General features: G+C 44.1%; 2 protein-coding genes across 5 annotated transcripts in view; one reads left to right on the forward strand and one right to left on the reverse strand.

Annotated features, from left to right (window-relative positions):
- Nucleotides 1-27,529, reverse strand: part of PRPF18 (pre-mRNA processing factor 18) — a 131,692-nt gene that overhangs the window by 17,308 nt on the left and 86,855 nt on the right. Inside the window, exon 1 of one of the 2 annotated variants that reach the window (XM_083701612.1) lies at nucleotides 11,332-11,346. The exons of the other annotated variant lie outside the window; for it this stretch is intronic. The gene's annotated coding sequence lies outside the window, so the exon portion shown is untranslated. Of the gene's footprint in view, nucleotides 1-11,331; nucleotides 11,347-27,529 lie in introns of those variants that run through there. 2 annotated transcript variants of the gene reach the window in all.
- Nucleotides 11,337-27,529, forward strand: part of BEND7 (BEN domain containing 7) — a 51,475-nt gene continuing 35,282 nt past the window's right edge. The window contains exons 1-3 of one of the 3 annotated variants that reach the window (XM_083701592.1): nucleotides 11,337-11,646; nucleotides 18,028-18,111; nucleotides 26,015-26,314. In XM_083701592.1, coding sequence (XP_083557718.1) covers nucleotides 11,586-11,646; nucleotides 18,028-18,111; nucleotides 26,015-26,314 — 445 coding nt within the window. In that variant the 5' untranslated portion in view covers nucleotides 11,337-11,585. Of the gene's footprint in view, nucleotides 11,647-17,530; nucleotides 17,585-18,027; nucleotides 18,112-26,014; nucleotides 26,315-27,529 lie in introns of those variants that run through there. The other 2 variants (XM_083701594.1, XM_083701593.1) reach the window with 2 other exon arrangements.

The following is a 27,529-nucleotide window of genomic DNA, read 5'->3' on the forward strand; positions in this document are numbered from 1 at the left end:
CATTTTTGTGCTTCATGCTGTGGCCACAGACGTGATTTGACGGTGAGTTTGGGGTAGCCCAATGCAAAAATCCTGAGAATCCGTGTGGATCCATGCTTTGTAACCACGTTTTTGCACCATTGTGGCCCCAGGTAACAGTGGGTGCGTGATTTTTTTGGTGCAGGCTGTAGCCATGGACATGCTATGTGATCTGATGGTGAATTTGGGGTGACCCAATGCAAAGATCCTGAGGATCCATGTGGATCTGTGCTTTGTAACCACGTTTTAAGTGGGGAGGGAAGGAAAAACACAGAAGGGACAAGGAGCACGAGAGGGGTGTGCGGAGAAGCAGCTGGCTAACAATGCAGGAGAGGGGTTTAACGGGAGGGAGGAAAGGAAGGCAAAAGTTTCCCCCCACCCACCCAAGCCAGCCCTCTCTCTCTCCCTCTCTCTCTCTCCCACCTGCATTTTCCGGCTGCCTGCAATGCTGGACGCAGCAGCAGCAGAGCACAGAGAGGAGGAGGTGGTGGCTGTCGGCTGCGCTCCTAGCCGACGGAACCTGAGCCGGGTGGGCTGGAGTTTGAGCAAACACAGCAACCAAAAACAGTGGGCAGTAAGACCCTGAGGCAGAATGCAGGAAAGCAGCAACCTCCTCTCTTTAGCCTTCCCTCCTCCGCGATCTGATTTTTGCCCCTGTACTCGGGCCAGTTGGCTCCAGGGAGCACACATTCGCTCAATAACATGCACAGACATTTCCCCTTACTTTTTAGGAGAAAAAATGTGAGTGTTATATAGAGAAAAATACGGTAAATCTCTGATTCCTCTCACTTATTTCATGCCATCACTACCAAACAAGGAGATTTGGGTCTCATCACTGCAAATAACACTGTCACATTGTTCCGCTGTCCAGTTAACATGGGTTTTAGCCCAGTTTAATCTTTTCAACCTTTGTTTGAAAGATAGCAATGGCTTTTTCCTTGGAATTCAAGCATTTAGACCATATTCCTGCAGTCTGCGCCGAACAGTCCTTGCACTCAGCTTCACATTACATTGTGCCATGTCATCTTGCATACTCGGATGATTTTCTTCTATCACGTAGGCACATCTCTCAATACTTCTATTGTCATTTGCTGTTGTGCACCTTTTCCTGCCTTTACCAGTCTGATTTTGTAGTGACTGAAGTCTATGTTGTTTAGTTGTGTCTGACTCTTTGTGACCCCATGGACCAGAGCATGACAGGCACACTGGTCTTCCGTTGCCTCCCGCAGTTTGGTCAAAGTCATGTTAGTTGCTTCGAGAACACTGTCCCACCATGTCGTCCTCTGTCGTCCCCTTCTCCTTGTGTCCTCCATCTTTCCAAACATCAGGGCCTTTTCCAGGGAGTCTTCTCTTCTCATGAGGTGGCCAAAGTATTGGAGCCTCAGCTTCAGGATCTGTCCTTCCAGTGAACACTCAGGGCTGATTTCCTTTAGAATGGATAGGTTTGATCTTCTTGCAGTCCATGGGACTCTCAAGAGTCTCCTCCAGCACCATAATTCAAAAGCATCAATTCTTTGGCGATCAGCCTTCTTTATGGTCCAGCTCTCACTTCCATACATCACTACTGGGAAGACCATGGCTTTAACTTTGTTGGCAAGGTGATGGCTCTGCTTTTTAAGTTACAGATAGGTAGCCGTGTTGGTCTGCCATAGTCAAAACAAAAAAAATTCCTTCCAGTAGCACCTTAAAGACCAACTAAGTCAGTTCTTGGTATGAGCTTTCGTGGTATCTGAAGAAGTGTGCATACACACGAAAGCTCATACCAAGAACTGACTTAGTTGGTCTTTAAGGTGCTACTGGAAGGAATTTTTTTTTGTTCTGCTTTTTAAGATGCTGTCTAGGTTTGTCATCGCTTTTCTCCCAAGAAGCAGGCGTCTTTTAATTTCATGACTGCTGTCACCATCTACAATGATCATGGAGCCCATGGAGTTCGTGGGGTGCTAAATTCATGAGTTCAATAAATGTTAGAATTTATTTAGAGTGTGTTAAAACTGTGCTTCAGACCCTCAAGTGTTAGAATGTACTGAAGAGCCATTTGTATTAAGATGGATGTTACAATTATATTGTATTAAGATGGACTTTGCTACTGTGGCTATGGGAGAAGGCAGAACCTCCTGGTGTGTGTGTGCTGGGAACCTCTCCATTGTAGGCTCAGATTGTATATATGCGTTAATAAACCATATATCATAAAGACACTACAATCTCTGCTGTGCCTCATTTTCCAAAAGGAAACATGGATCCCCTAGGTAGTGTGCCTGGAAACTCCTTGGAATCTTGCACTGCTCAGAGATTGGGAGCGGCTTGCAACAATATTCAGTTTTCCTCCATGGAGTTCAAACTCACACGTATGCATTGAGCCACTGGAAGCTGCTGCTGTCAGTGGCCTGCTTTGCATATCATGGTAAACCAAACTGGTCAACCAGGACTGTGCAAGCATGCTGGCTCAGAGAGGAGCTCAAGCACACTGCTCCTCTCCAAGCTTTCCAACTCAGTACAGGATGGCAGATAAGCCAAAGTTTGGCTTAGCCAGTCCTCCAAACTCAGGATCTTGGTGAGGGTCTTCCATAGCCATGACCAATCCAAATATTGGGTTAGCTGCCACACTATGCTGAACTAAAAACCCCGGGGAGGAGCACAGCAGGCATGAGTTATTCATTGGGAGACAGTCCTGGTTGCTTTTATTTATTGCTTACCCTTCACTCTTAAGGTCCCAAGGTGGGTCACAACAATTTAAAATGCAACATTAAATTGAGGGTATTACCTTGCCACCATGAGACGATTGTCTCCTTCAATCAGAGGCGCCAACTTGTGAGGGAAATGGGGGGCATTGCCGCATGCATGATATTCAGATGTTGTATCAGGATGTTGGGAGGAGCCAAACATGGAGGCAATGCAGCTTCAGTGGTGGGTGACTCCTCCTCTTGCCACTGCCAGCAGCCGGTGGCTGCTTCCCCACTCCTTTCCCTCCGCAGCAGCTGGAGAAGAAAGAGCTAGCCACTGAAGCCCTGCCATGCTCAGCTCCCTGATATGGGGGGGGGGGGGCGCAAAAGAGTTGGGGCCCCAGGAATTAGCACCCTTACCTCCATGTTGTTTGACGTACAGGCATCTCCATATCTTCTCCATAAGGTTATCGCCTCATCTCCATGGCTCTAGTTCAGAGTTTTCCAAACTCTGTCATAACACATTAGTGTGTTGGCTACAGTGTGTTGTGCAAACTCTCCCCACACTCGTCCCAGGGCTGGAAAGGAGTTAGTTTAACCTCTGGTTTGCTAGTAAAATTGAATTACTGTGGTGCAAAATGATGCAAAACTGAATTACTGTGTCATTAAATGATGCATGCCTAAAAGGTGTGTTACCAACATGAAAAGTTTGGAAAGCTCTGCTCTAGTTGGTCAACCCGGGTGCAGGGCACATTTTGATAGATACTGGAGGTGTAGCCGTTGCTCCGTTTTGAGCTGCTCAGTGTTTTTCCTCTCATTTTCTGGGTGAGGGTAGCACATGGTAGAAGTTGTGCCAGAATAGTGGTGGTGCATTTCTCCCCTTGTCGTATAGGATTCCTCTGTCCAATGGCCTGATATGGGCGCAATATCACTGGTTTTTGAAAGTCCTCCTGACACCAGTTACAACAAGCAACCAAGACTTAAAGATCTTCACACATTGTCAATGACAGTCTTCTCTCATCTTAGAATGTTTTTTTCACAAAAAAATTGGCAGGAATATGTTTGTTTTCTTGGAGAGTACATAAGACATGTTCTCACAAGTGTGGAAATAAAAGGGAAATATTTATGTGGTGGGGAAATAAATCTAGCAAGTTTTCTGAAGAATGTAAACCTTTTTTTATGACACAAAAGCCAAAGCTCATGCAAAACAACAACAGAGAATTTGAGATGTAGAAATTTGGAAAACTGTCAAAGATTGAAATCCCCTTTTGCAAATTGAAAATAAGCTGTTATAGAAAAGGCCACTCCACTGAGCTTGTTTACCTATGCCTCCTTTGTTACCAGATCTGCTAGTGCACGTATTCAGATGCACACACAACTTTCATGTCTTATCCCTCCCTCCTGTCCATAACTATGTGAGGTAAATTAGTGTGAGACTGATCCAGTTGAGTGAGAATTTGGACCCAGGTCTCAAGAGTCCATGGACAGCAATCTACCACACCCAGCTGATCTCACATTGTTAATAGCTTTCATACATTTATTGCAAGAGATATCTGCACTCTGCGATACGCAAATCCTAATTCAGCCAAGAATCTCCTTGCAGAAGGGATTGGAGGGCTTGAGACAGCAGCATCTGTGAGTTGACAGAAATTTGAATATAGCAACAGTGAAAGTTTGGGAAAGCTGATCACAGCAGCTGGGTGTGCTGATAGAGAGGATCAGGGCAGACCAAATAAGTAAGAAGATCCAAATAAGTGGATTAGTCACATACCAGAACACACATGACTTCTAGTTTTTAACCTCCCGTTGATTTTGGTGTAAGTGTTTACTTATGGAGAAAGGGAGAGGGAAGATAAAAGGGGAATCAAAAAGCAAGTTGTTAGGCATGTCAGGAGTTTGGCTGAGGAGTGTGTGGTGCAATGCGATGTCTCCATTTGTTAGTCTCAATCAGGATTTACAAGTAGAGCTGCTTTCATTTGCTGGCAGTTCTGATAGTGTCTCCTGCAGCTCATGGGCACCAAAGGCTACTTCTATGTTCTTCCCAACTGTGGCAACAATGGATTGATACACACAGCATGTGTCTTCTCTGGTGGCTTGAACAATTAACTGTACAATCTTATACATCTTATACTCAATGGCACTTATTGCAAGGTAAGTCACTATAGGACTGAAAAGTTAAGGTCAAGGAAAAACTGTAATCACAGTTGATGCCTATGCTTGGTGATACAATCCATCTCTGTTGTTTCTGTTTCAAAAGAGCAGAATATTTTTAGCTAGGGTTTAAGTGACTGCAGGTGGCACTGTGGGTTAAGCCACAGAGCCTAGGGCCTGCCGATCAGGTCGGCGGTTCGAATCCCGTTGCTTGGTCCCTGCTCCTGCCAACCTAGCAGTTCCAAAGCACGAAATGCAAGTAGATAGGTACCCCTCTGGCGGGAAAGTAAACGGCGTTTCCATGCACTGCTCTGGTTTGCCAGAAGCAGCCTACGTCATGCTGGCCACATGACCCGGAAGCTGTACGCCGGCTCCCTCGGCCAATAAAGCGAAATGAGTGCTGCAACCCCAGTCGTCCACGACTGGACCTAATGGTCAGCGGTCCCTTTACCTTTAAGTGATGGAAAAGGCCTGTGCTTATCTAGTCATAAATAAGTCCCATTGAGTTGAATGGGGCTTACTGCCGGATGAACATAGAACTGAAGTGTGGGTCTTTTTTTTTCTTTTCTTTTTTTTGAGAGATGGGCTGTTCCAACTTTCAAGGTAAGTTTTCTTTAAGAAACCAACTATATAAATGTAAAAAATAAGTTAAGAGCAAATTGATAGTAGTGCAACTGGACTTCTCTGCGACCCATCCCCTCTGCAGGGAGGTGGGACCGATTCGGATGGTCCGCCCCCGCCACTTAATGGATCCAAATGGTTTGCAGAGAGTGGTAGGGGATGCTTTATCCCATGTTGATGGCCTTTCAGCTGATTCCCTGGTGGCCCGCTGGAATGTGGAGTTAACCAGGGCTATTGACTGTTTGGCTCTGAAGCGCCCTCTCCAATTGCATGGAGCCCGGATAGCCCCGTGGTTTTCCACAGATCTGAGGGCAATGAAACAATCATTGAGACGGCTAGAGCGCCAGTGGCGGATAACTCATTCCGAATCTGACCGGACACAGGTTAGAACTCAACGTCGAGCCAGCAAAGTAGCGATAGCGACGACGAAGAAGACTTTCTTCGCCACCTCTATTGCATCTGCAGAAAACAGCAGCAGGAGACTTTTTCAGGTGGTTCACAATTTAGCGGAACCGCCTGCGACATCGGGGCCCAGCACGGGCCACATGATCTCCTGCAATGATTTTGCAAAGTTTTTTGCAGGTAAAATTGGTCAGATTCAGGAAGAAGTAGACTCCACCGTGGGAGCAGGGCCAGGGCGGGAGAGTGCTAGAGTCCTGTCTAGTCAAGTTGTGTGGGATCAATTCCAATCTGTTACCTCCGAGGATGTGGACAAGCTGCTTGGACGAGTGAAGCCAACCACCTGTCTCCTGGATCTTTGCCCATCCTGGCTTATAAAAGCTAGCCGGGAAGGACTGGGCGATGGGCTTTGTGGGGTGGTGAATGCTTCCCTTCGTGAGGGAGCCTTCCCAGACCCGCTGAAAGAGGCGGTTATTAAACCGCTTCTTAAAAAAGAGGCGGTTATTAAACCGCTTCTTAAAAAAGAGGCGGTTATTAAATCGCTTAAAAAACCATCTTTAGATGCGGCCACGATGGCCAATTATTGCCCAGTCTCAAATCTTCCATTCTTGGGCAAGGTGATTGAGCGAGTGGTTGCTGAACAACTCCAGGCATGCCTGGAAGAAGCGGACCATTTGGATCCCTTCCAGTCGGGATTCAGGGGACTGAAACTGCCTTAGTCGCACTGGTTGATGATCTCCCGTGGGCTAGGGACAAAGGTGAGAGCTGTTTCCTAGTTCTGCTGGATCATTCAGCGGCGTTTGATACCATCAACCATAACATCCTTCTGGACCGTCTTGAGGGGCTGGGAGCTGGGGGCACTGTCCTACAGTGGTTCCGCTCCTTCCTCCTGGGCTGTGTTCAGAAAGTGGTGGGGGGGGGATGAGTGTTCAAACCCCTGGGCTCTCACTTGTGGGGTGCCTCAGGGTTCTGTCCTCTCCCCCATGCTTTTAAACATTTACATGCAGCCACTGGGAGAGATCATGGGCTGGGTGTTCATCAGTATGCAGATGATACCCAGCTCTACCTTTATTTTAAATCAGAACCAGTGAAGGCGGTGAAGGTCCTGTGTGAGTGTCTGGAGGCGGTTGGAGGATGGCTGGCAGCTAACAGATTGAGGTTGAATCCTGACAAGACAGAAGTACTGTTTTTGGGGGACAGGAGGCGGGCAGGTGTGGAGGATTCCCTGGTCCTGAATGGGGTAACTGTGCCCTTGAAGGACCAGGTGCGCAGCCTGGGAGTCATTTTGGACTCACAGCTGTCCATGGAGGCACAGGTCAAATCTGTATCCAGGGCAGCTGTTTACCAGCTCCATTTGGTACGTAGGCTGAGACCCTATCTGCCTGCGGACTGTCTCACCAGAGTGGTGCATGCTCTGGTTATCTCCCACTTGGACTACTGCAATGCGCTCTACGTGGGGCTACCTTTGAAGGTGACTCGGAAACTACAACTAATCCAGAATGCGGCAGCTAGACTGGTGACTGGGAGCGGCCACAGAGACCACATAACACCGGTCTTGAAAGACCTACATTGGCTCCCAGTACGTTTCCGAGCACAATTCAAAGTGTTGGTGCTGACCTTTAAAGCCCTAAACGGCCTTGGTCCAGTATATCTGAAGGAGCGTCTCCTCCCCCATCAACAGCGCTAAAGATAGGAGCTGAAGAACAATGTTCCAACCTCCCTGACAGCCGATCAAAAGCCGAACAGATAGATCAAGGACAAGTAGAGTCACACTCCCCCATTTCTCTCCCAACGAATGTCAGCCAGGGTGACCAAGGCAAGGTGAAACCAGACTGGAATGGATCCAAGTAATTTGTTTTCTCCAAGCATGCCTGAAGGTGCAGCACCTCAAAGGGGGGTGTTCTACTCCTTCAATACAAGTGGTACTTCCCTCTGAAGTATTGCTCACTTCCTGGATCCACCCAGTCAACCCCCTGTGGCCAGCTCTCAGGACTTAAGATGGGCACGACTCTTTACTGCCATATCTTCCTCCTCAATGTTAGTGGCGCAGAAATTTAGCAAATATATACCTAATAAAGTGCAATGGGGTAATTCACATTCATGGGGCTTCACACTTTTGCCTCCAGAAAGCTGCCCCAAAGAGAAAGGTAAGGTAGAGGGCCCCTGGATGGTTAGGTCCAGTCAAAGGCGACTATGGGGTGCCGCGCTCATCTCGCTTTTCAGGCCGAGGGAGCCGGTGTTTGTCTGCACAAAGCTTTTCCAGGTCATGTGGCCAGCATGACTAAACTGCTTCTGGTGCAACGAGACACAACAGGACACTGACAAGTGCCAGAGTCCATGCACAACGAAACACTGTTTACTTTCCCGCCACAGTAGTATCCATCTACCAGCACTCGTATGCTTCCGAATGTTGGCAGGAGCTGGGACAAAACAACAGAGGCTCCAGAATGGCAGATGAAGATGTTGGACTTTTTGGAGATGGCCGACCTGATTGGAAGAATCCGTGATCAGAAAGGAGTATCAAGAATAATGGAAGAAATTCAAAGACTATTTAGCCAAATATTGTAACATAAGATAATTAGAAGTCACTTGAAAGTATCAAACAGGCTTAGGATTAGAATAAGAATGAACTGTAAAACATTATGGATTTAGATCATTAAGAAAAGAGAAGAAGATAGTAAATTGAAAGAGTTAATTTTATTAGAAATATGATTTTGGAGAGCTGTTACAAGTTTGATACAATGAAATTCAGTAAGGGGGGATTTGAGGAAGTCAGCTAACAATGAAAGTTAAATGGGGTTTTAGAAGTAATGTGTTTATATTTTTGTTTTTTTCCCCCTTTAGTATTGTGATGTGTTTTGTGTGTTTTATATGTTATGTTTGTTATAAATGTGGAAAATTAATAATTTTTTGACAACAAAACAACAGAGGCTCACCCCACTGTGTGGATTCAAACCGGCAAGCCCAAGAGGCTCAGTGGTTTAGACCACAGTGCCACCCGCGGCCTCCCTCACTCAAAAGGGTATCCAGCCCTTGGATTGCAAAAGGTTCCGCACCTCGGCAGTGCGGGGAAAGATAAGAGCAAACACTGATTTAAAACTTTCCTTCCCTGCCCCCTTTTAAAGAAAAGCAAGATGGTAAGAACTGTGAAGAAGGAAAACCTGGATGCTGTATCACAAATTAAAAACATAATTTATGCTGCTTATTAACTGTGCAGTGTAACACTGTACTTGTTGCGTTAAGAATGTTTAAAACTGTCCCTTCATTGATGCAGTCATTTCTTTTCTTTGTTTACTAAAATTTGTAAAATGTCTATTAATAACAACAGCTGCAACTACATTTCTTAACCTTTCTTGATTGGTGTCTAAAGTCCAAAAAAATAAGCATAGCAGTAACTGTTTATTCTTTCATTTTAAAATTCACCAATCCAATATCAATGTTCAATGCAAAAAATAAAGAGATATTCCAATCAAGTGTATTTCAGTGGTTGCAATATTGAAAATACATAGCTAAAGAACAATCCATATGAAGCCAACCAAAATGTAACTACTTGGCATGTTACAGATAGGTAGCCGTGTTGGTCTGCCATAGTCAAAACAAAAAAAATTCCTTCCAGTAGCACCTTAAAGACCAACTAAGTCAGTTCTTGGTATGAGCTTTCGTGTGCATGCACACTTCGTGTATCTGAAGAAGTGTGCATGCACACGAAAGCTCATACCAAGAACTGACTTAGTTGGTCTTTAAGGTGCTACTTGGCATGTGTCCTACTTGAGTTTATAAAATATGAAATGAACATTGTTACGGATTTGTCATAGGTTGATTTACAGTATTTTTCCATGTTAAGACGACCCCTATTTTTTTGAACCCAAAATTAATAAATCAATAAACAGCCTGTAACGGTTGGCAGAAGCAGCCGTGGAGCTCCGACCTGCAAGGCCCCCTTGCCTTATTGAGCTTTATTGGGGGAAGTTGGCCAAAGTTGTTGAGGAGGAGGAGGCAGCAGCAGCAGCAGCAGCAGGTCCTGAGGGCCAGCATCCCCCAAAGAGCACCAGGTGAAATCATTTGTGGTTCTGGCGGCTTCTTCATGGCAGCCACAGACAGGTGATTAGTGTGTGTGTGTTTTACCCTTGTGCATTCCCCATTCGTGTATAAGACAACACCCAATTTGGGTCAAAAAGAATGGGCAAAAAACATTGTCTTATACACAGAAATGTAAATCTTGGGCCATATAGTGAAGTTTTCTGTTCATTTTTTAATAGAATAATCTACTTGACTTGCTGTTGAATTTGTAAGTCTTTAAGGCGCCACAGACCTTGTTTTTGCTTGCTTCGAAGTAATCTGAAGAACATGCTTGGTAGAAATAATAGCTATTTTTGACGAGCAATTTAGGAATAAATACATACAGTATTTCTTAGTCATGTTGTCTAACATGTTGCAAAATCCCCCTGACACACAAAAGCCGAGCAAGGAGCTCTGGAGCGGAGACCGGCCCGCCTTGGGGCCTCGGCCGCCCGGCACGAGATCCTCCCGGACTCCGACGAATTAACGCTCTTTATCTCTTAAATCTGATTTTGCTCTATTATACTCGTGGAGAATGAATTGTGCTTGCTGGAGGAAGTTAGGGGCGCGCCTCGATTTTGCCACGAGCATTTCCCCCCGCCGATTACCCCCCCCCCCGAGAACTGCCTGCGCGTTTCTCCTCCTTTTCTTTCACTGCGGTGCCCGGGGGGGGGGTCTCTCTCTCTTTTTGGGGTGTTTGCGATTCCAAGGCGCGCTTTCACCGCGGAGCAAGCCCCGGTCCCGTCCTCCCGTCAGCTGTCCCGGCGGCCGCGGCTTCTCCCGCGCCCCTTCGCCCGGCAGGCCTGGCCAAGAGTTCCCGGCGGCGCGTCGTGAGGGACGAGGAGGCCATTTGCTTATGGAGAGACGCGCGCGTCTTCTTCGCCCCGCCACCGTCTCCTCACGCGCCGCCGCCGCCGCCGCCGCCGGGAAGGAGCTTGGGCGCCCAGGGAGCGAGCGAGCGGCGGCGAGAGGCCGAGGTGGGAGGGCACAAAATGGCGCTTCTCGGCTGGCCGCCGCGACAGCCCCACGCCCCCTTGCCGGGCGCCCCGCGCGGGAGGAGGGCAGGCAGCGCGGGCGAGAGACCCGCCGCGGCGGCGGCGCCGCCTCCTCCTCCTCCTCCATTAGCAAGCAGGACGCGGCTCTCCCCGCCGTCCCCGCCTCTCCCTCCGCCTCCCCGCCCGGTCCTCGGCGTGGCGCGCGCTCCCGAGCCGGCCCCGGGGTGGCGGCCCGCCGGCCCGCCTGTCACATCCGCCGCGGGGCGCGCCTGGCCTGGGCTTTCCCCAGCAGGTGGCAGCGGGATCCCAGGCGCCGCCGCCGCCGCTTCCGCCTCCGCCGCTTGGCCCGAGGCCCCCGCCGAAGCCGGCCAGGCGCGCCTCTGCCCTCCTCGCCAGGCGACGCGGCGGGAGAGGAGCCACGGCCGGCCAGCAGCCCCTCGCCGAAGTTTGGATCGGGCTGGGCGGCGGCGGCGGCGGCGGCGGGGAGTCCGGAGCCAAGTTGCCCCGCGGCCCCAAGTGCGCCTCTTTCTCCAGCGTCTCCCGCTTGACTCGGGCTGCCTGGAGAGGCGGCCCTTGGTCCTCTCGTGGGGCGGCTGCTGCTGCTGCTGCGCGCCGCGCTCTCCCTCCTTCCTCGCCGCCGGCCTGCCCGCCTCCTCCCCTGGCTCGCCTTTGCTCACACACCATGGAGTTTACGGAGAGGAAGAGAAGCAGGAAATCCCAAAGCTTTAAACTGATAAATGAGGGTAAGGTGTGCGAGTGTCTTGGTGTGCTGCTGCTGTTGGTGTGGGATTTGTGCTCGTCTCTGGGGAGAAGAAGAAGAAGAAGAAGGAGACTTCATGTGCAAATCTAGAGGAAGAGCAGGATATTATGAAATATGTGCCATTCCCTTCTGTCCGCCTCTCAATATTTAAACTCCCTCATTGTATTAACGCTGGAAGCACTGCGTGTGTGTTGTGTATGTGTATGTCGCGCGGGGGAGTCTTCTCCTTCTCCATTTTAATAAAATGGACACTTTTTCCCCTCGGTCGGATGAGACACATAATGATAAAGTTAGGTCTTGTTTCGCGGTGAATGCCTTTTTAAAAGAAAAATAAAGGCTCAAATCAGGGACATAACGAAACATTCGTACTTGGGGAGAGGGGGACCTGTTTCTTTCTCCTTTTTTAAGTACTGAATTCCTCTCGGTGCGCTTGCTGTCTTCAGCTTTGTTTCTCCTTTTCTTATGGACCGATGGTGCCCAGACACGCATTGAGACGAGGAGCTTGGCGGAGGTTGCCTTCAGCACACGCATCCACAACGCAGCCCGTGAAACCACACAGGATCGGGCGCGGGGCGGGGGGGGGGAGGCAACTTGTCCTTCCCGTGTGAGCTCCTCGGAAGAGGAATGCGGATCTCTAAGCAGAATAATGGCAGGAAACGTGTAAAAAATGTGCCCTTTCACTTTCGTCTAAGGGGGGTGTGTGGATGGATGGATGGATAGATGATAGATAGATAGATAGATAGATAGATAGATAGATAGATAGATAGATGGCTCGATCCTTGGTGTTGTATAACAGGTGTTCTCCTTGGGAGGTTTGTACTCTTATTTCATTTGACTTTAAAACATGGCTGGAGAAGGTCCTTAGCACTGAACGCAAATATCTCCATGAACTGCGTATGTGCCCTGCATGATAAGTTGAGGGCAGGTAATTTAGAGGGTAGTGCTGCTGTTACTCTCCTTCTTATTTGATAGTTCATCATTAAATAATTCAGACACTCTCCTTTAACTTGTCATTTGTGGTGGAAATTGGATACAGTATAAGATTTCTGAAATAAAGAACTGAGAAGGAATAGATAACGTAAACATTGGTTTTCTCTTTTTTTTAAGCCTATGGCAACACAGTCTTGAAGTTTACTTTTTAAACCAAAGGGTTGTGCTTATAGTGTGATTGCTGTACTGTTGGACAGTAACAAGCAAAGACTACTGTAAGGGAACTGTCACACAGTGAAAATTGGACTGATTTGTTTCAGAACTTCTTGCCTTTCAACTATACTTAAGTTATAGTATATAAAAGTAGCTGAATGCATACGTTTCCATAAGATAAGATTCAATCAAATAAGTCCTCAGCAATAAGAAGTAAATGCAAATTACGTTCACTGCTCAGGGGTTAAAATATTCAACATAGCATTTTATCTGACCTCCAGTTCTACAAATGGTTTCTTTTCCCTATTGAAGCGTGTATGTTCTGATTAAAAAAAATAAGTAGATGGTGCACAAAGCAGTTTTAAAATTTACAATTTTAGAAAGTGTGTGGTTCATCTGACACTTCTGAGCTGTTGTTTTTATTTGACTGATATGAGGATTTGTTTCCACTGTGGTTGATGTTTCCCTAGTTGGTGTTTCCTTAGCGATAGGCCTGTTCCTTCTGCTCGAATCATAACATCAGGAATACAGAGAGAAGTCTTGTTTGCTGTCATGGATCTGATAGGCCCTGGACTGTAATATCCCAGGGAAAGGAGAGTATGACAGAGGATACTGCTAATTATTATATTATGTGAAAACAAAAAAAAATTCCTTCCAGTAGCACCTTAAAGACCAACTAAGTCAGAAGTGTGTATCTGAAGAAGTGTGCATGCACACGAAAGCTCATACCAAGAACTGACTTAGTTGGTCTTTAAGGTGCTACTGGAAGGAATTTTTTTTTGTTTTGACTATGGCAGACCAACACGGCTACCTATCTGTAACTATATTATGTGAAGTTTACTATATATTACAGCTTTTAAACTTAACACTCATGTGACTCAAACTGTTCATGATTTATTTGCATTGGATGTAGTACTGATTTCCTATTTTGACACAGTAGTTGGGTAGGGTAGTATTCACCTAACGTTTACTTAGAGTAGATCTATTTAAATTAATGGCTGTGACTAAGTTAGGTCCATTAATTTCAATATATCTCCTCTGAGTAAAACTTAATTGAATGTTATGCATAGTCCTCCTTGATACTTTGACAATTTTATATGTTTGTATTTATTTTCATAACATTTATACACTGCTTGATTGTAAAAAAAACTTCAGAGCAGTTTACAAAAAGAATAAAACAATTAAATTATAGGTAAAAACAGTTAAAAACAACTATTTTAAACATTCAATGTGATTACTGCTCATGGAGTCTGGGCTTAAGATAAAGGTTCCGAGGACATGTTAAACTGCAGTACCAGCACAGGTTGGAAACGAGCAAAAAAATCACATGAATGGTTGCCACACCAGAAAGAACTGCGTACGGTGGCTCAGTGTCAGAATTATGCCAAAAGGGTGGCATAAATCTTTGCTGAAACTTCCCCCCAAATGACTGTGTGTTGAGTCTTGTCTGTTGGTATTGCCTGTCAGTCTCATTGCTTGAGTCATAAATTATACACCCTTATTGTCTTCTGTTGCATTGTTTGAAGCATAAAGTCTAGTGAACCTTCTTAAGTATTATAATATGAATCTTTTTTATTATTGAAACCCAGCCCAAGGGATAGAGTAAAGGATTAGCACTTGTCCCAGCGAAGAGAAGGTCTTGCAAGTCTTCTCAGACTCATAATTAATGCAGAGGACATGAGTTCCACAGGTGTGGGGAAAATCATTGAGAATGTCTCTGACACCCAGATGAACTTGGAGGTTAAACTTCATAAACCTGGAGAATGTGGTCTCTAAGTAACAGTGTAAGCAACAAGCCATTTTACAAATTGGTGATGTTCAGGTAAAGGTAAAGGTACCCCTGCCCGTACGGGCCAGTCGTGTCTGACTCTAGGGTTGTGCGCCCATCTCACTTAAGAGGCCGGGAGCCAGCGCTGTCCGGAGACACTTCTGGGTCACGTGGCCAGCGTGATGAAGCTGCTCTGGCGAGCCACCACCAGCGCAGCACATGGAAACGCCGTTTACCTTCCCGCTATAAAGCGGTACCTATTTATCTACTTGCACTTGGGGGTGCTTTCGAACTGCTAGGTGGGCAGGAGCTGGGACCGAAAGACGGGAGCTCACCCCGCCGCGGGGATTCGAACCGCCGACCATATGATCGGCAAGTCCTAGGCACTGAGGTTTTACCCACAGCGCCACCTGCGTCCTGCGATGTTCAGGAGGCTCACATTTTATTTATTGTATCTGATTAGGGACAAAATGATATAAATGCTAGAAGATTATCTGGAATTCAACCAAGTTTATAGTATCAGTAGTACTCTGCCGTCCTGGAACTCCTGCTTCAATTAATTGTATATGATTGTGACTCTCGCCAATATCAGGTTAGCATAGCATTAGTTTCAGTGGGAACACTGGATGCTACATGAGCCCAATTGGAATGAATGGAGGTTGTGCAGTCAGTGCATAGTGCATTGTGATTTTGATATATTAGGATACTGTATGGTGCCTCCTGTATTACATTCAGCTAGAGAGACCAGTGGTGTCCGCATGCCCAGATATTTAGAATCTTGAACCAGGCCCTAAATCTAATAATAATTTCAAGTAGAAGCATTAATTTATTTTAAAATCTAAAAAACAGAAGAGTCTGTTCTGAACTTTTGGAGGACAAACTGTAGTTACTTGTTATATTTTTGTCAGTGCAGGCATGTTTCCTAGCCAAGGAAGACTATATTGTGTATTGCATTTGGCTCAGGGGCTGTGTGCTCACTTATTGTAATATTAAATCTTTATTTCAAAATTGCATTTAGAGTTTAGCAATCCATATTGCCTTGGTGAAAGCTAGAAATTGTGAACATAGTGCATGCAGACTCTTAGTTCCATTCCTTTCTCCCCAGTGCAAATGTCTGAATGGATCGTGTGCTCCTGTCTAGCATGATTCAAGTAATGGATCTGGTCGCTCTGTTTCTCTTGTCTAAAACCCAGTTCCCAACGTTCTGTTGCACCAGGGATAGCCAGCCTCTTTGGACCGGTGGACCCAATTTTTGAATTTTGAGAGAGTTCTGGGATGCCAGCCACAGACTAACTGCTGGGGTGGGGGAAGGCATAACACAAAATGGCTGCCATGGGGAGCATGGCACAACACAAAATAAGGGGGACAGCTACCCTTGGAGACATTCCACTTGCTATGGGAAACTAGCTTTTTCCAGGCCCGTACAGAGGGTTGGGGGGCAACTGGGTACTCCTGCCCTGGGCCTCAAAGAGCTATGTATACCCGGGGTCCTGCCAGGGGCCTAATGGGCTTATGCTGCATTGCCAAGAATGCCCTGGGCTTCCCAGCTGCCCAGAGACTTAATGGCAGTGGGACTGACTTCTCAGTAAACGTGTCCAGAATTAATTTTACACTTTCTTATTCCTAGAACTTAATAAGAGCTGGAGTTTATGTAGTCTTTCTCCTAGACTCTTACAACATCCCTGCAAGGCAGGCAATATTCTTATTGCCATGGATGAAAGGCTGAGGTTGGCAGGTAGTGTCTTGCCTAAAGCACCCCCCCCCCAGGTGAATAGATTGCTGAAGTAGGATTTGAACTCAGGGTATACCACTCTTTGTCTTACCCTTATGTTGCTCATATTCTCTATTTCTGCTGTGACCTTTTTTATCTTAGGGTGTCATTGTGCACCTTTAGACCCCCTTCTCTCCTGTGACCCTCCCTTGGTTTACAGCAATGGTTTTTAAAGTTTTAGATGGGCCTGGGTTGGCCCAAGACTGCTTGTCTTGGTTGGGCCAGCAGGCTAAGTGCCAATAATTTAATGTAATGTGCTAGATTTGTAATGCCTTATCCCTTGTGTTTGTGATCACTCCTATGAGGACGATAGCTCTTTTGTGTAACCCTTTTATTCCCTAGGGTCTGTCTTGCAGAGACTTCAAAGCATTCTGTGTGTTCATGCAGACTAACACCCTCAATCATTTTTTGATTGCTGGCCTCTGAACTGAGGACAAGTGTGAGCCCTGCTAGAAGAACCATCTGTCTAGTTGTTTTCTTACTTTGAAGAGACTCAGTGCAACGAAGTTTGTGAACCTCCTGCTCTATAGCAGAGAGAAGAACAAACATGCAAAAGGTGGTGTCTCCTCCATAAGTAAACATCTTGAGTAGTCACTCAAGGCAAACTCAGTCATAGAATTGTAGGGTTGAAAGGGACTACAAGGGCCAGGTCATCTAGTCTCAATGGGGGGGGGGCTTGAACCCATGACCATGAGATTAAAGAGTCTCATGCTCTACTGTCTGAACTATCCCAGTCACCACTAACCTTTGCTGATGAGAGCAGGGATTAGGGACCCATCATTTGATTTCTCTGATTTTTTCCATAGAGGAGATAGATTGTCAATAAACTAGTTTTGTTCTGACATTAGATCACACTTCCATTGGATGTAATGGATATTCCTTATACCAGACTCCACTGTTACTAAAGATTCCTTATTTCTGAATATTTAATCTGTCAACTGCAAGCCTAAGGACAGAATGTGCTAGCAGTAGGGTCAGAAACAAAAGCCAGGAATATAGTCTTCCTATAAATGCCTGCCATAATTCCTTTTTTCTGCTTGCATATACCTGCCTGTTTGTGCCTGCATAGGTATTATTACTTTTTCACTATGTAGTTGTGATAAAAAGGGAGCTTCCACATACATTGTATGTATTCAGTTTTATTTGAATTTTTTTATTAATTTCCATTCGTAGAGCCTGATCTGTTCCCGTTAGAATTCATTGGCAACCTTCCCAGATAAAAGGCCAAAGAGCTAAAAGGTTATTCATTGAGCTTCCCACTAATTTTGTCATCAGGCAAGACTTACAAATTTCTATTTGTCTGTAAGGATGGCACACTTTTCATTTCTGTCAAAATCTCCCATGCATTCTGAAAGACACAGCAAAAGACAACACTCCAGATAGATGGTGTCTGCTATATTCATTTATTGTGAAAATGAACACCACAAGTGAACCCCCAGACATAGCTGTTTGCTGAAATATGGAAAATATTTTGGTTAAGTGCCATCAGCAAAAGCAGAGGGCTTTATTTGTTTTTAGGGAGGGCTGACACAGAGCACGTTTTCATTGACTGATCAGATGTGCATGGAATAAAAAAGCAGATACATTGGGAGATTATGAGACAAAATTGTAACACCGTATTCAGTGTTCATTTTATTCCAGATCACTTGAATTCTAATTCATCTCCCTATTTTTAATTCCAGATTATCACCATGAGGCATACAAGATCCCTGACTATAGTAATGATGTTAATGGGGAGGCCAAAGAAGCGCAACAATTTTATTTAGGTATGTTCTCACGTTGATTAATTTCTAAATGGCACATTTGTGGCAGCAAGCATGTGGGTGGGTGATAATTACTGCATGCCTATAGGAAGTACTTGCCATTGTTTTATAGGATGTTCTTTTGAAATGTCTTTCTATTTTGCCAATTGCCAGCATATCTTTTATTAACATTTGCTAAAAATGCTGTAATTTGAGACATAAATGTTTATTAGTGTCTACCCACAATGCTAATTATCACTCACCCAGAGAACAAGATGCTGACTATGTAGTTTGCAGCTCTGTGCTCAACCCATTTACATTGCATATTTGCTGGCATGCTTCACTGGCAATAGTTTGTGTAATTGGGGCATTACATCTTTGACATCTGGATAACAGAAATTCAATTTCCAGGAAGCCACTATTTGTTTGGTTTTGCTTTGGCCATGGGTGGGATTAATGTGTTGTCTTAATATAATGTCCCTTCACCTCTGCAAACATGCAAACTTATCTTAACCACAGCCAAATTAAATTAAATCAGCTGTCCAAAATGTGTAAAGAAAATAATGAAATATTGTTGTCTTCCTAACTGAAGCTTGATAGGACTTTATCAGTGAATTGCTCATAACTGTCATGATTGCCCCTACTATGATTCTGATTCAAGTGCTCATACCTGCTGTAATGCAGAAGAATCCTAGCTGCTCTTGATCCATCTTATAAAACATATTTATTGCTTAATGCCAAAGATTTTAAACAGTTAACCATAAAAGTGCTTAAGTTCTCCTATGGAGAAGAATCAGACACTGCAGAATTCAGTGCCTCACTGCTGTAAACAGAATTATTTAATTTCATTCATTGCTGCCACACGGATCCTTCAAGTGGGGCAACAGCTACTCTTATTACACACGAGCTACTTCCCTCCTATGTTGTGCTGTGCAGTGGTCTCACAAAGTCCCCTGCTGGGCCTGGTAAAATGGCTGTGTTGGAGAAAGTGTAACTGTCACCAGAGACTCGCGTACTGTGACATCAGCGGCATGGTAAGATATGGGGGTAGATAAACATTTCTGAATCTGTTATGCAAACCCACAAAGGTGCATTGGTTCTGTTCTCTGTTTGTGGTTTTAACATTTGAAGCATCTTTTTTTACGTCGCTTGTGGTAGGCCTTTGGCTTTGTCCATAGGGTTAAGGGTTATTTTGGCATAGCACGGCAAGGTGTGAATTTATTTTACTTTATTTAATGGGTTTCAGATTTTTGTCTCCCAAAAAAGACTCCATAGAGCTATCAACTTCCCTCCATTGCTAAAAGTTCTTAAGACTCGTCATGCTTATATTGCTTTCCTCTGCCTTCTGTGGAATGCATTGCTTTCCAGAAGCACAGGGAAACATAGGTCTGTTGTAAACAATTTTTACAATGGTTTTAAACTTGCTATTGAGATTCTGCTTTTGAAAGGTTAATGTAGAAAACTAATTATGCAATCCTGGTAACCAAATGTGTGATGAGACATTTATCTGTGTAATTAACAATGAAGAACTTTATAGTTTCATAAAACTGTATGCTACACTGTGTGCACTCTTCAATGTGAATTTATTTTGAAGAGGTGCAGAAAGCAGAGATGTTTATGGCTGATATAAAGTGGGACTGAAATATGCTGTAGTGCAGGTGTCTGTGTGTTTTACTACATTTTTGTTTTGATGAATTAGATTTTGGTAGACCAATAACTTCATTTTGCCAGAATAAAATGAGTGAAGTGGGCTTGCAGTAGGGAAGGGCTATATAGTGTAAATGATAAACATTTCTATACATGTTTATTTGGCAGTAGGGAAGGGCTATATAGTGTAAATGTAAACATTCTATACATGTTTATTTGGAAGTAAATCCTATAAAGTACAATGAGGTTTAAAAAAGGTAAAGGACCCCTGACAGTTAAGTCCAGTCGCGAATGACTCTGGGGTTGCAGCGCTCATCTCACTTTACAGGCCGAGGGAGCCAGCGTTGTCCGCAGGCAGTTTTTCAGGTCATGTGGCCAGCATGACTAAGCCGCTTCTGGCACAACAGAACACTGAAACCAGAGCAGCGCACGGAAACGCCATTTACCTTCCCGCTGGAGCGGTACTTATTTATCTACTTGCACTTTGTTTTGCCATGCTTTCGAACTGCTAGGTTGGCAGGAGCTGGGACCAAGCAAAGGGAGCTCACCCCATCATGGGGATTCGAACCGCCAACCTTCTGATCGGTAAGCCCAAGAGGCTCAGTGGTTTAGACCACAGCACCACCCGCGTCCCTCATACAGTGAGGTTTACTCCCAAGTAAATGGGTATAGGATGTGTACCCTCAAAGCACATTCTCCTCAAAACAATATTTTTAACCATAGTCAGTCAGAAAAAAATTAGCAGTCCATATTATTAAATTTACTTTCATCTTCTCTTTTAATAGCTGCAATTGCTTATGTAAGTGTTGGGTCAAACACACACTATTTTCTGAAATCTTGGGGCCAAATTCCAAATTACAGTGGTACCTCAGTTTACATACGCTTCAGGTTACAGACTCCGCTAACCCAGAAATAGTGCTTCAGGTTAAGAACTTTGCTTCAGGATGAGAACAGAAATCGTGCTCCGGCGGCATGGCTGCAGCAGGAGGCCGCATTAGCTAAAGTGGTGCTTCAGGTTAAGAACAGTTTCAGGTTAAGAACGGACCATGTCCATGATGGTCTGATGCAGTCGAAAGAAATAAATAAAAATCAAAAAATTGTCCCGTAGCACCTTAGAGACCAACTAAGTTTGTTGTGGGTATAAGCTTTCATATTCTTCACTCTAAGGTGCTATGGGACAATTTTTTAACTTTTATTTATTTCTTTTGACTTAATTATTGGTAAATTGCTGTGTCAATGATACTATTAAAAAGATGAATATTGTGTTTTTTACTGCTAAATTTCCTACTTGTGGAAGGAAGCCTGTATTGAGGCTTATGTGCATGTTGAACATCTTCAGGCCTTGAAATGCTATGAACTGGCCTGCAAATATTATTCAAGTAGATCAGCAATGTTCTGATATCCTTGGTGGAAGAGAAGACAACACTGGTATCCAATTATACAGTACACTTCTCCAAAATAGGGAAAGATCAACAAAATTAATCAGGGTCAGAGTAACCATGTTCAATTCCTCTAATGAGAAATAAATAGAGCAATGATTCTAACTACACAGAACACTCATTGGAAGAAACATAGGAGTCAGCCCATTGGTCCATTAGACTGAGTCAAGTCATTGGTCCATTTAACTCAGTATTGCCTACACTGACTGGCAGTGGCTTTCCAGGTCTTCAGGCAGAAGTTTTCCCCAGCTGACTCTGGAGATGCTGGAGATTAAACCTGGGGCCTGGTGCATGCAAAACCGTTGTTCTGGCACTGAATTGTATTGTAGTTCTGTTCTGCTTAAGGTGACATTTTGGAAATAAGGCTCTTCTTGCTGAATAATAGATACATGGAAGCATTTACCTGTCAGAGTAAATAGTGCATGGGAGGGTTCCTTGACAAAAGCGTTACCAGATGTGTTGGGAACTACCTTACGATACTAGGCACTACTTCGCAGTGTTAAAACATGTTCTATACATTAGTTTGTACATCAGTTTGGTCTATTTCACCAGCTCCTATGGAGCTCTGTAAGAAAGATTTTACCAGCATAGGCCACTGAGTTTAAGCTGTTTATTTAATTTATTTTTATTTATTTATTCAATTTGCATACCGCCCTATACCCGCAGGTGGCTTAAGCTGTTGGTGCTTCTGATTCCTTGTAGGGATAGGAGCCCATTTAGATTGGTTTGCCTTTGGAAACTGATGGAGCAAGGTGGTTTCCTTATAGTTCCACCACTATACTTTCCAGCCAAAAGGGCTGGCAGTTCTGCTGTGCTCTCTTTGATCTGTGGAATGCTGAAGTGGCTCTGTTAACAGACACAATTGCTACTATACATAATATTGTATTGATCTGACCCTTGGTATTCTGGGGAGCTTGTGGTGATGAAACAGTTGCAAAGACAACTTGAATGCAAGTGGAAGAAGATGCAGAATGAATCTGACTAGACCCATTTGAAGGCTGATGGAGAATAGAAGTCTTCTCTGACACAGTGTCGGCTCAGTGTCATCCAGTTGAGCCTTTTCCCAGGTAACTGAGTAGGCTCACACATTTGGATAACTGGGAGATGAATTGGAACTCCTGGTACAGCCCACTGTTAATTATTTGCCAAGCATTTCCCAGGTAAAAATCATTGTCTTCTGCTTTGACTTGTACTTCTGGTTGACAACAGTACAAATACCAGAAGTTCTTTTAGCACCATTTTGCTGCAATTGCTTAGCTCATTTTTAATTATTGCAGCCTGAGGGTGACATAGTGCTTGGAAAGGTTTGACCTACCTTTAGTGTGCTTGACCCTTGGCCACCTTGGCTGATAACATCTAGCTAAAGGGGAGGTTAATGCCACCTTGTGAGAGGGGATGGCCCATGCTGCCTTGAAGGAAGTTGTTGGACAACTCTTCCTGGGACCTTTCAGATTTGTCCAACTATTGGACATTGGTAATCTTGGCCAAAGCATCTGAAAGGGTTCAGAGGCACCACATTTCAGGACATTCCTAGATAACAATGTTTTTAGGACTGAGACTTCCTTGGTTGTACTGGTTGATGACATTTGCCAGAGAGATAGAGGGATTGTGACCCTTTTTATTATCTTTGAGCTCTCAACAGCTTTCAGTACCATGGACTGTTTTATCCTTCTGGATAGCCTGGCATGGATGGGAGTTGGAGATACTGTGCTCTGGTTGCTACTCCTCTCTCATGAGTTAGTTCCAGAGGGCAAAGGTGGGGGGATTTTTGCCCAACACTTTCACATCCATTTTATTTACAGTTCTACAGAGTTCATTTTTATCTCCCATGCTATTTAACATCTACAAGCAAGCATTGGAAATGGTCCTACAGAGTTTGCTGATGACCCCCAACCATATTTCTTCTTTTCATTTACAACAGGCGAAGGAGTGAATGTTCTAATCTAAACAGTGCTAGAGGAAACTAAAACCGAAGCCAAATCCAGTTAAGATGGGCAGTGTAATTGACCATTGAGATGATATTCAACCTGTATAGACAGACATATATAGGTTTGCATAAGGGCTGTGCACAACACACATTAGTTCAGTGGTGATGCTGATTATGATAATATAACTATTCTGCCCTTCCTAAGCAGATAAGGACATGAAAATAGCAAGCTGGATCCAGCCAATGGGCCATCTAGTCCAGCATCATCTTCTCACAGTGGCCAGCCACATGCTTGTGGGAAACCAGTGAGCAGATAAGAGCACAAGAACACTCTCCCTTCCTGTGGTTTCCAACAACTGGTGTTCGGAAGCATTGCTGTGTTTCCAGCTTTGGAGGTAGAGCATAGCCATTGTGGCTAGTAGTTACTGACAGCCCTCTGCTCCATGAATTTGTCTAATCAAAATGGGTTGTATACATACCTTCATCCAGATGAGCAGAAATCTCAACAAACAGCACCTCCACATCTAATCTGCATTAAACTTCAGCTTGTTTGCCCTCATTAATACCAGATCAGCCTCCAGATGCAGGTTTTAAAATATATAACCTTTCCAATAAAATGTTTAGGGCAGCGCACAACAAACATTAAAATACAATAAACAACAAATCAATAACAGCCACAAATAGAGGGCAGAGCCATCAAGTATGTAGCTCAAAGCCACAGTTTCATTTGCCAGGAGCAGACCTCCTCCAGCCCCATGCCGGTGTAGCGTAGTCACTAAGAAACTGAGCCACCATCTAGGAAGTCCCTAGTGTTCTTGCCTCAGCTATGAACGCCCTAGGTGGCCTTAGGCAAGCCATTGTCTCTCATCCTCAGGCACATTGGTAATATAGGTATAACACTACTGACCTACCTTACAGGGTTGTTGCAGAAGACAGTGTATGTGAAGTGCTTTGAATAGTTGAAAGAGCTATACAGATTCTGAGTATTATTGTTGTCACCCACACAGAATCTTCCAGGGAAAGCCCCATAGAGTCCAATCTAGCTAAGAGCTCCATCCATGTTCAGTACTCTCCACAAAAAAGAGTATTGTAACGGGGGCAGATTAATAAAGGGAGTACAATATATTAAAGGGTCCAGATATGACTCAGAAGGGCTGCTCATTTCTGCTTCAACAGTGTTTATTGATGGTAGATTTCTTATGATGGTGGATTTCTGCAGATCACAGTAGACTCTTTCTTCCTAGATCTTCCCCAGCACTTCTACCAGGTTCCGGAGGCTGACCAGCCACTGTGAAAAGCTGTGAAAGCAGAAGCTTAGACTTTTGGCATTTTGTTTGTTTAGTCCAAGTATGTGAAGAAAAATGCATGTGTCCTGCAAGGAAGTGACTTCAGTGTAGAAAATTCATCTTATGTGAATGCTGTCTGTTTTCAATATTCATTTCCACTCATGCTTAAAATGCTTGATGGGTTTGCTACAGACTTTTCCTACTACTAATGAAATGTATTTGCATGCCTCAGTGGGCAAAATGGCAACATTCTGCTCCAAACATGCACACATTCAGTGTGAAATAAGCACAGTCATAAATAAAATTAATACTCAGATGATGCCGAGTACATAATTGTTTTTAAATGTACAGAGTTGTCGTTAGAAACAGTGGCATTTTTCATATATATTTTTCCTTTTCACATTCTGAATTGCTATGCATCAGAGACTGGCTATACGTTAGTCTGTGGATATTAAATAGGCAGGTATTAAATAAAATGTAACATTTTCTTTTATTATTAATTTTGTTGTTATTCCATCTTCTCCATCATTATAAACTTAACATCCTTTGAACTAACAACTCGCTGCTATGGATTGATCCTGTGAGGGGCTAAGTTCTCAAGCTTGATACAGTAAATCAGTAAGCGGTTAATTGTGCAAACAAGTAACTCTTTCAGAGTCTAGGCCAGGCTCAGTGCAAATAACCTCTCTTTGATTTCACAGTAGGTGAGTAGAAGGGATTGGTTTTAGTCCTCTGTGTTTTGCTGGTACATCCAAGGGCCAGTACAGTTGTAAAATTAAGTGGTGTTAAAGGACGAGCCTACTGTTTCCCCTCATGTTCATAAATCCTGTGCCCAGGTTCAGTGTTATATCTGACTTGCTAACCCTGATTAAAACCCTTGAATGCCCCACAATTTTGGAGAGTGTGTGGCTCCTGTGGCTCTGTTCTTCTTACTCCACGTTGTTACATTTGCAGTAGCCTTAATGACTCTCCAGAAAGGTGATTTACATTTGTTTCTTGTAATGAGAATAGACTACTTTTTATGAACTATGACATTTTAAGCAGGTTTTATTAAACTGTTTTATTATCACTTACTGTACATCCCAACAGCTGTGGCATTGAAGCAATACAGTGGTACCTCGGGTTACATACACTTCAGGTTACAGACTCCGCTAACCCAGAAATAGTACCTCGGGTTAAGAACTTTGCTTCAGGATGAGAACAGAAATCGTGCTCTGGCGGCGTGGCGGCAGCAGGAGGCCCCATTAGCTAAAGTGGTCCTTCAGGTTAAGGACAGTTTCAGGTTAAGAACAGACTTCCAGAACGAATTAAGTTCTTAACCCGAGGTACCACTGTACTTGATAATTTGAACTAACTTAAATGGTTCTGTGCATATATGTTTTAACTCTTATGCAGACTCAAACATATACTCTCTACGTTGTAGGTGATCATGTATTTAGTATCACATCTGCATAGTAGGCATGGCAACAAAATAGTTGTCTGCATACATTTGTGTGTGTGCAATGCCAATCGGCATGCATTTCAGAAAGTAGACATCCTCAAAGTCCTCTGAAACGTAGTAATATGTATCATGTATCATTACCATTTTTGCTAATTTACTGTGATAACTGTGTCTCTGTTTTCTCTAGGAGATGAAAGCCGGGAAATTAAAAAACAAATTACAGGGATGAGAAGATTACTGAATGACAGCACCGGAAGAATATATCAGAGAGTTGGCAAAGAAGGAGAAAAACTGAAGGAAGAACCCCAGGACTTAGATTTGGCCTGGGCTCAGCGTCTGAATCCCCCTGCAGAAACCCAGGCAAACCTCCATCCAACTCAGAGTGGTACTTGGAATGAATTATCCCCCCAGATAAGCCACTATTCAGGGCAATATGGAACTCGGTCCAAAACCTTCCAAAATCAAGCAAGAACCGGAGGTGCAAATGGTAGGATCCACATTTATACATTTAAATCACTTCTTATTTGTTTTGTTCTCTTTAAAAAATGAGTGCTGAGTTACTTGGATAAAATAATTTGGCCATTATGTTAGAAACATAAGAATCTTCCTTATACTGGCTCATCTCGGTATTGTCTGTCCTGACTGACAGTAACTCTCTGGGGTTCCCGGCAGTTTTCTCTCCCAGCCCTGGCTAGAGGCTCCAGGGGTTGAATCTGGGACCTTCTGCATAAAAAGCAGATACAAATTCAGAGAAAGGTGTACGATTGTCAGCTGTAAAATGTTAAGGTTTTTATGTTTGGACCCAAAGCTGATCTTAAACCTCTTTTAAATGTTTTTTTAGGTACACTGAAAATGCATTTTATATTAAGGCTACAAACACTATATCGTAATGATAGATTATTCCATAGGTAGGGAATCTATGACCTTCCAGATACTGGAGAATTCCAACTCCTATCAGCCCCAGACAGCCTGGCCTGGAATGATCAAGTCCAGCTTCCCCACCCCTTCTTTAGTTCATGAATGGCCAACCTATGGCACAAGTAAAGGCATTTGTGGCACATAATTGGGGGCCTGCCTCCTCCATGCCACACTTCTGCCTGCGTGGTTCAGTGGACTACAGGGGGAAATATGATACGCACAAGAAGGTGCTTTCGTGTGCATAGAATGGCATGCTCTCGTTGCTGGACTTGGCGTATGGCTTGTTGGTTACCACCACTGTTTCAGTTGATTAATTGGAAGGTGTATTTTGCTTCTGGAACTTAGTAATAATATTTCCACTTCATAACTAGATATAGCCTTCTTGGTCAAAATTAATTCATATCATAGAAAGAAGTTGGCTTGGCTTTGAGGTCTGTATTGATTATTGCAATTATAGATGGGAAATGTGAATGTGCACCCACAAAATCCACCTTACAAAATTGTTTTCGACTCTTTTATTAATAATTCCGCTTGCGGTGTTGGTTGCATGTATATAGACAAAGACATTGATGTATTCATCACTTGTAATAGATGCAAACATTCATCACTTGCATCTATTATATCAGTGTATTAATTTTCAGTTGTGCAGAAGAGGAAACAATACTGTCCCTTTTAAGTTCAGTTTCATTTCTGTTAGTGCATTGGCTCAGATTGAACACAGGAAGGATAGTAGTACAGCATAGTACAACTATTTTTTTTCTTAACTGTATTATGTTTGTTTGCT

The sequence above is a fragment of the Podarcis gaigeae genome, assembly GCF_964106915.1.
Source record: "Podarcis gaigeae genome assembly, chromosome: 10".
NCBI classification, from domain to species: domain Eukaryota; kingdom Metazoa; phylum Chordata; class Lepidosauria; order Squamata; family Lacertidae; genus Podarcis; species Podarcis gaigeae.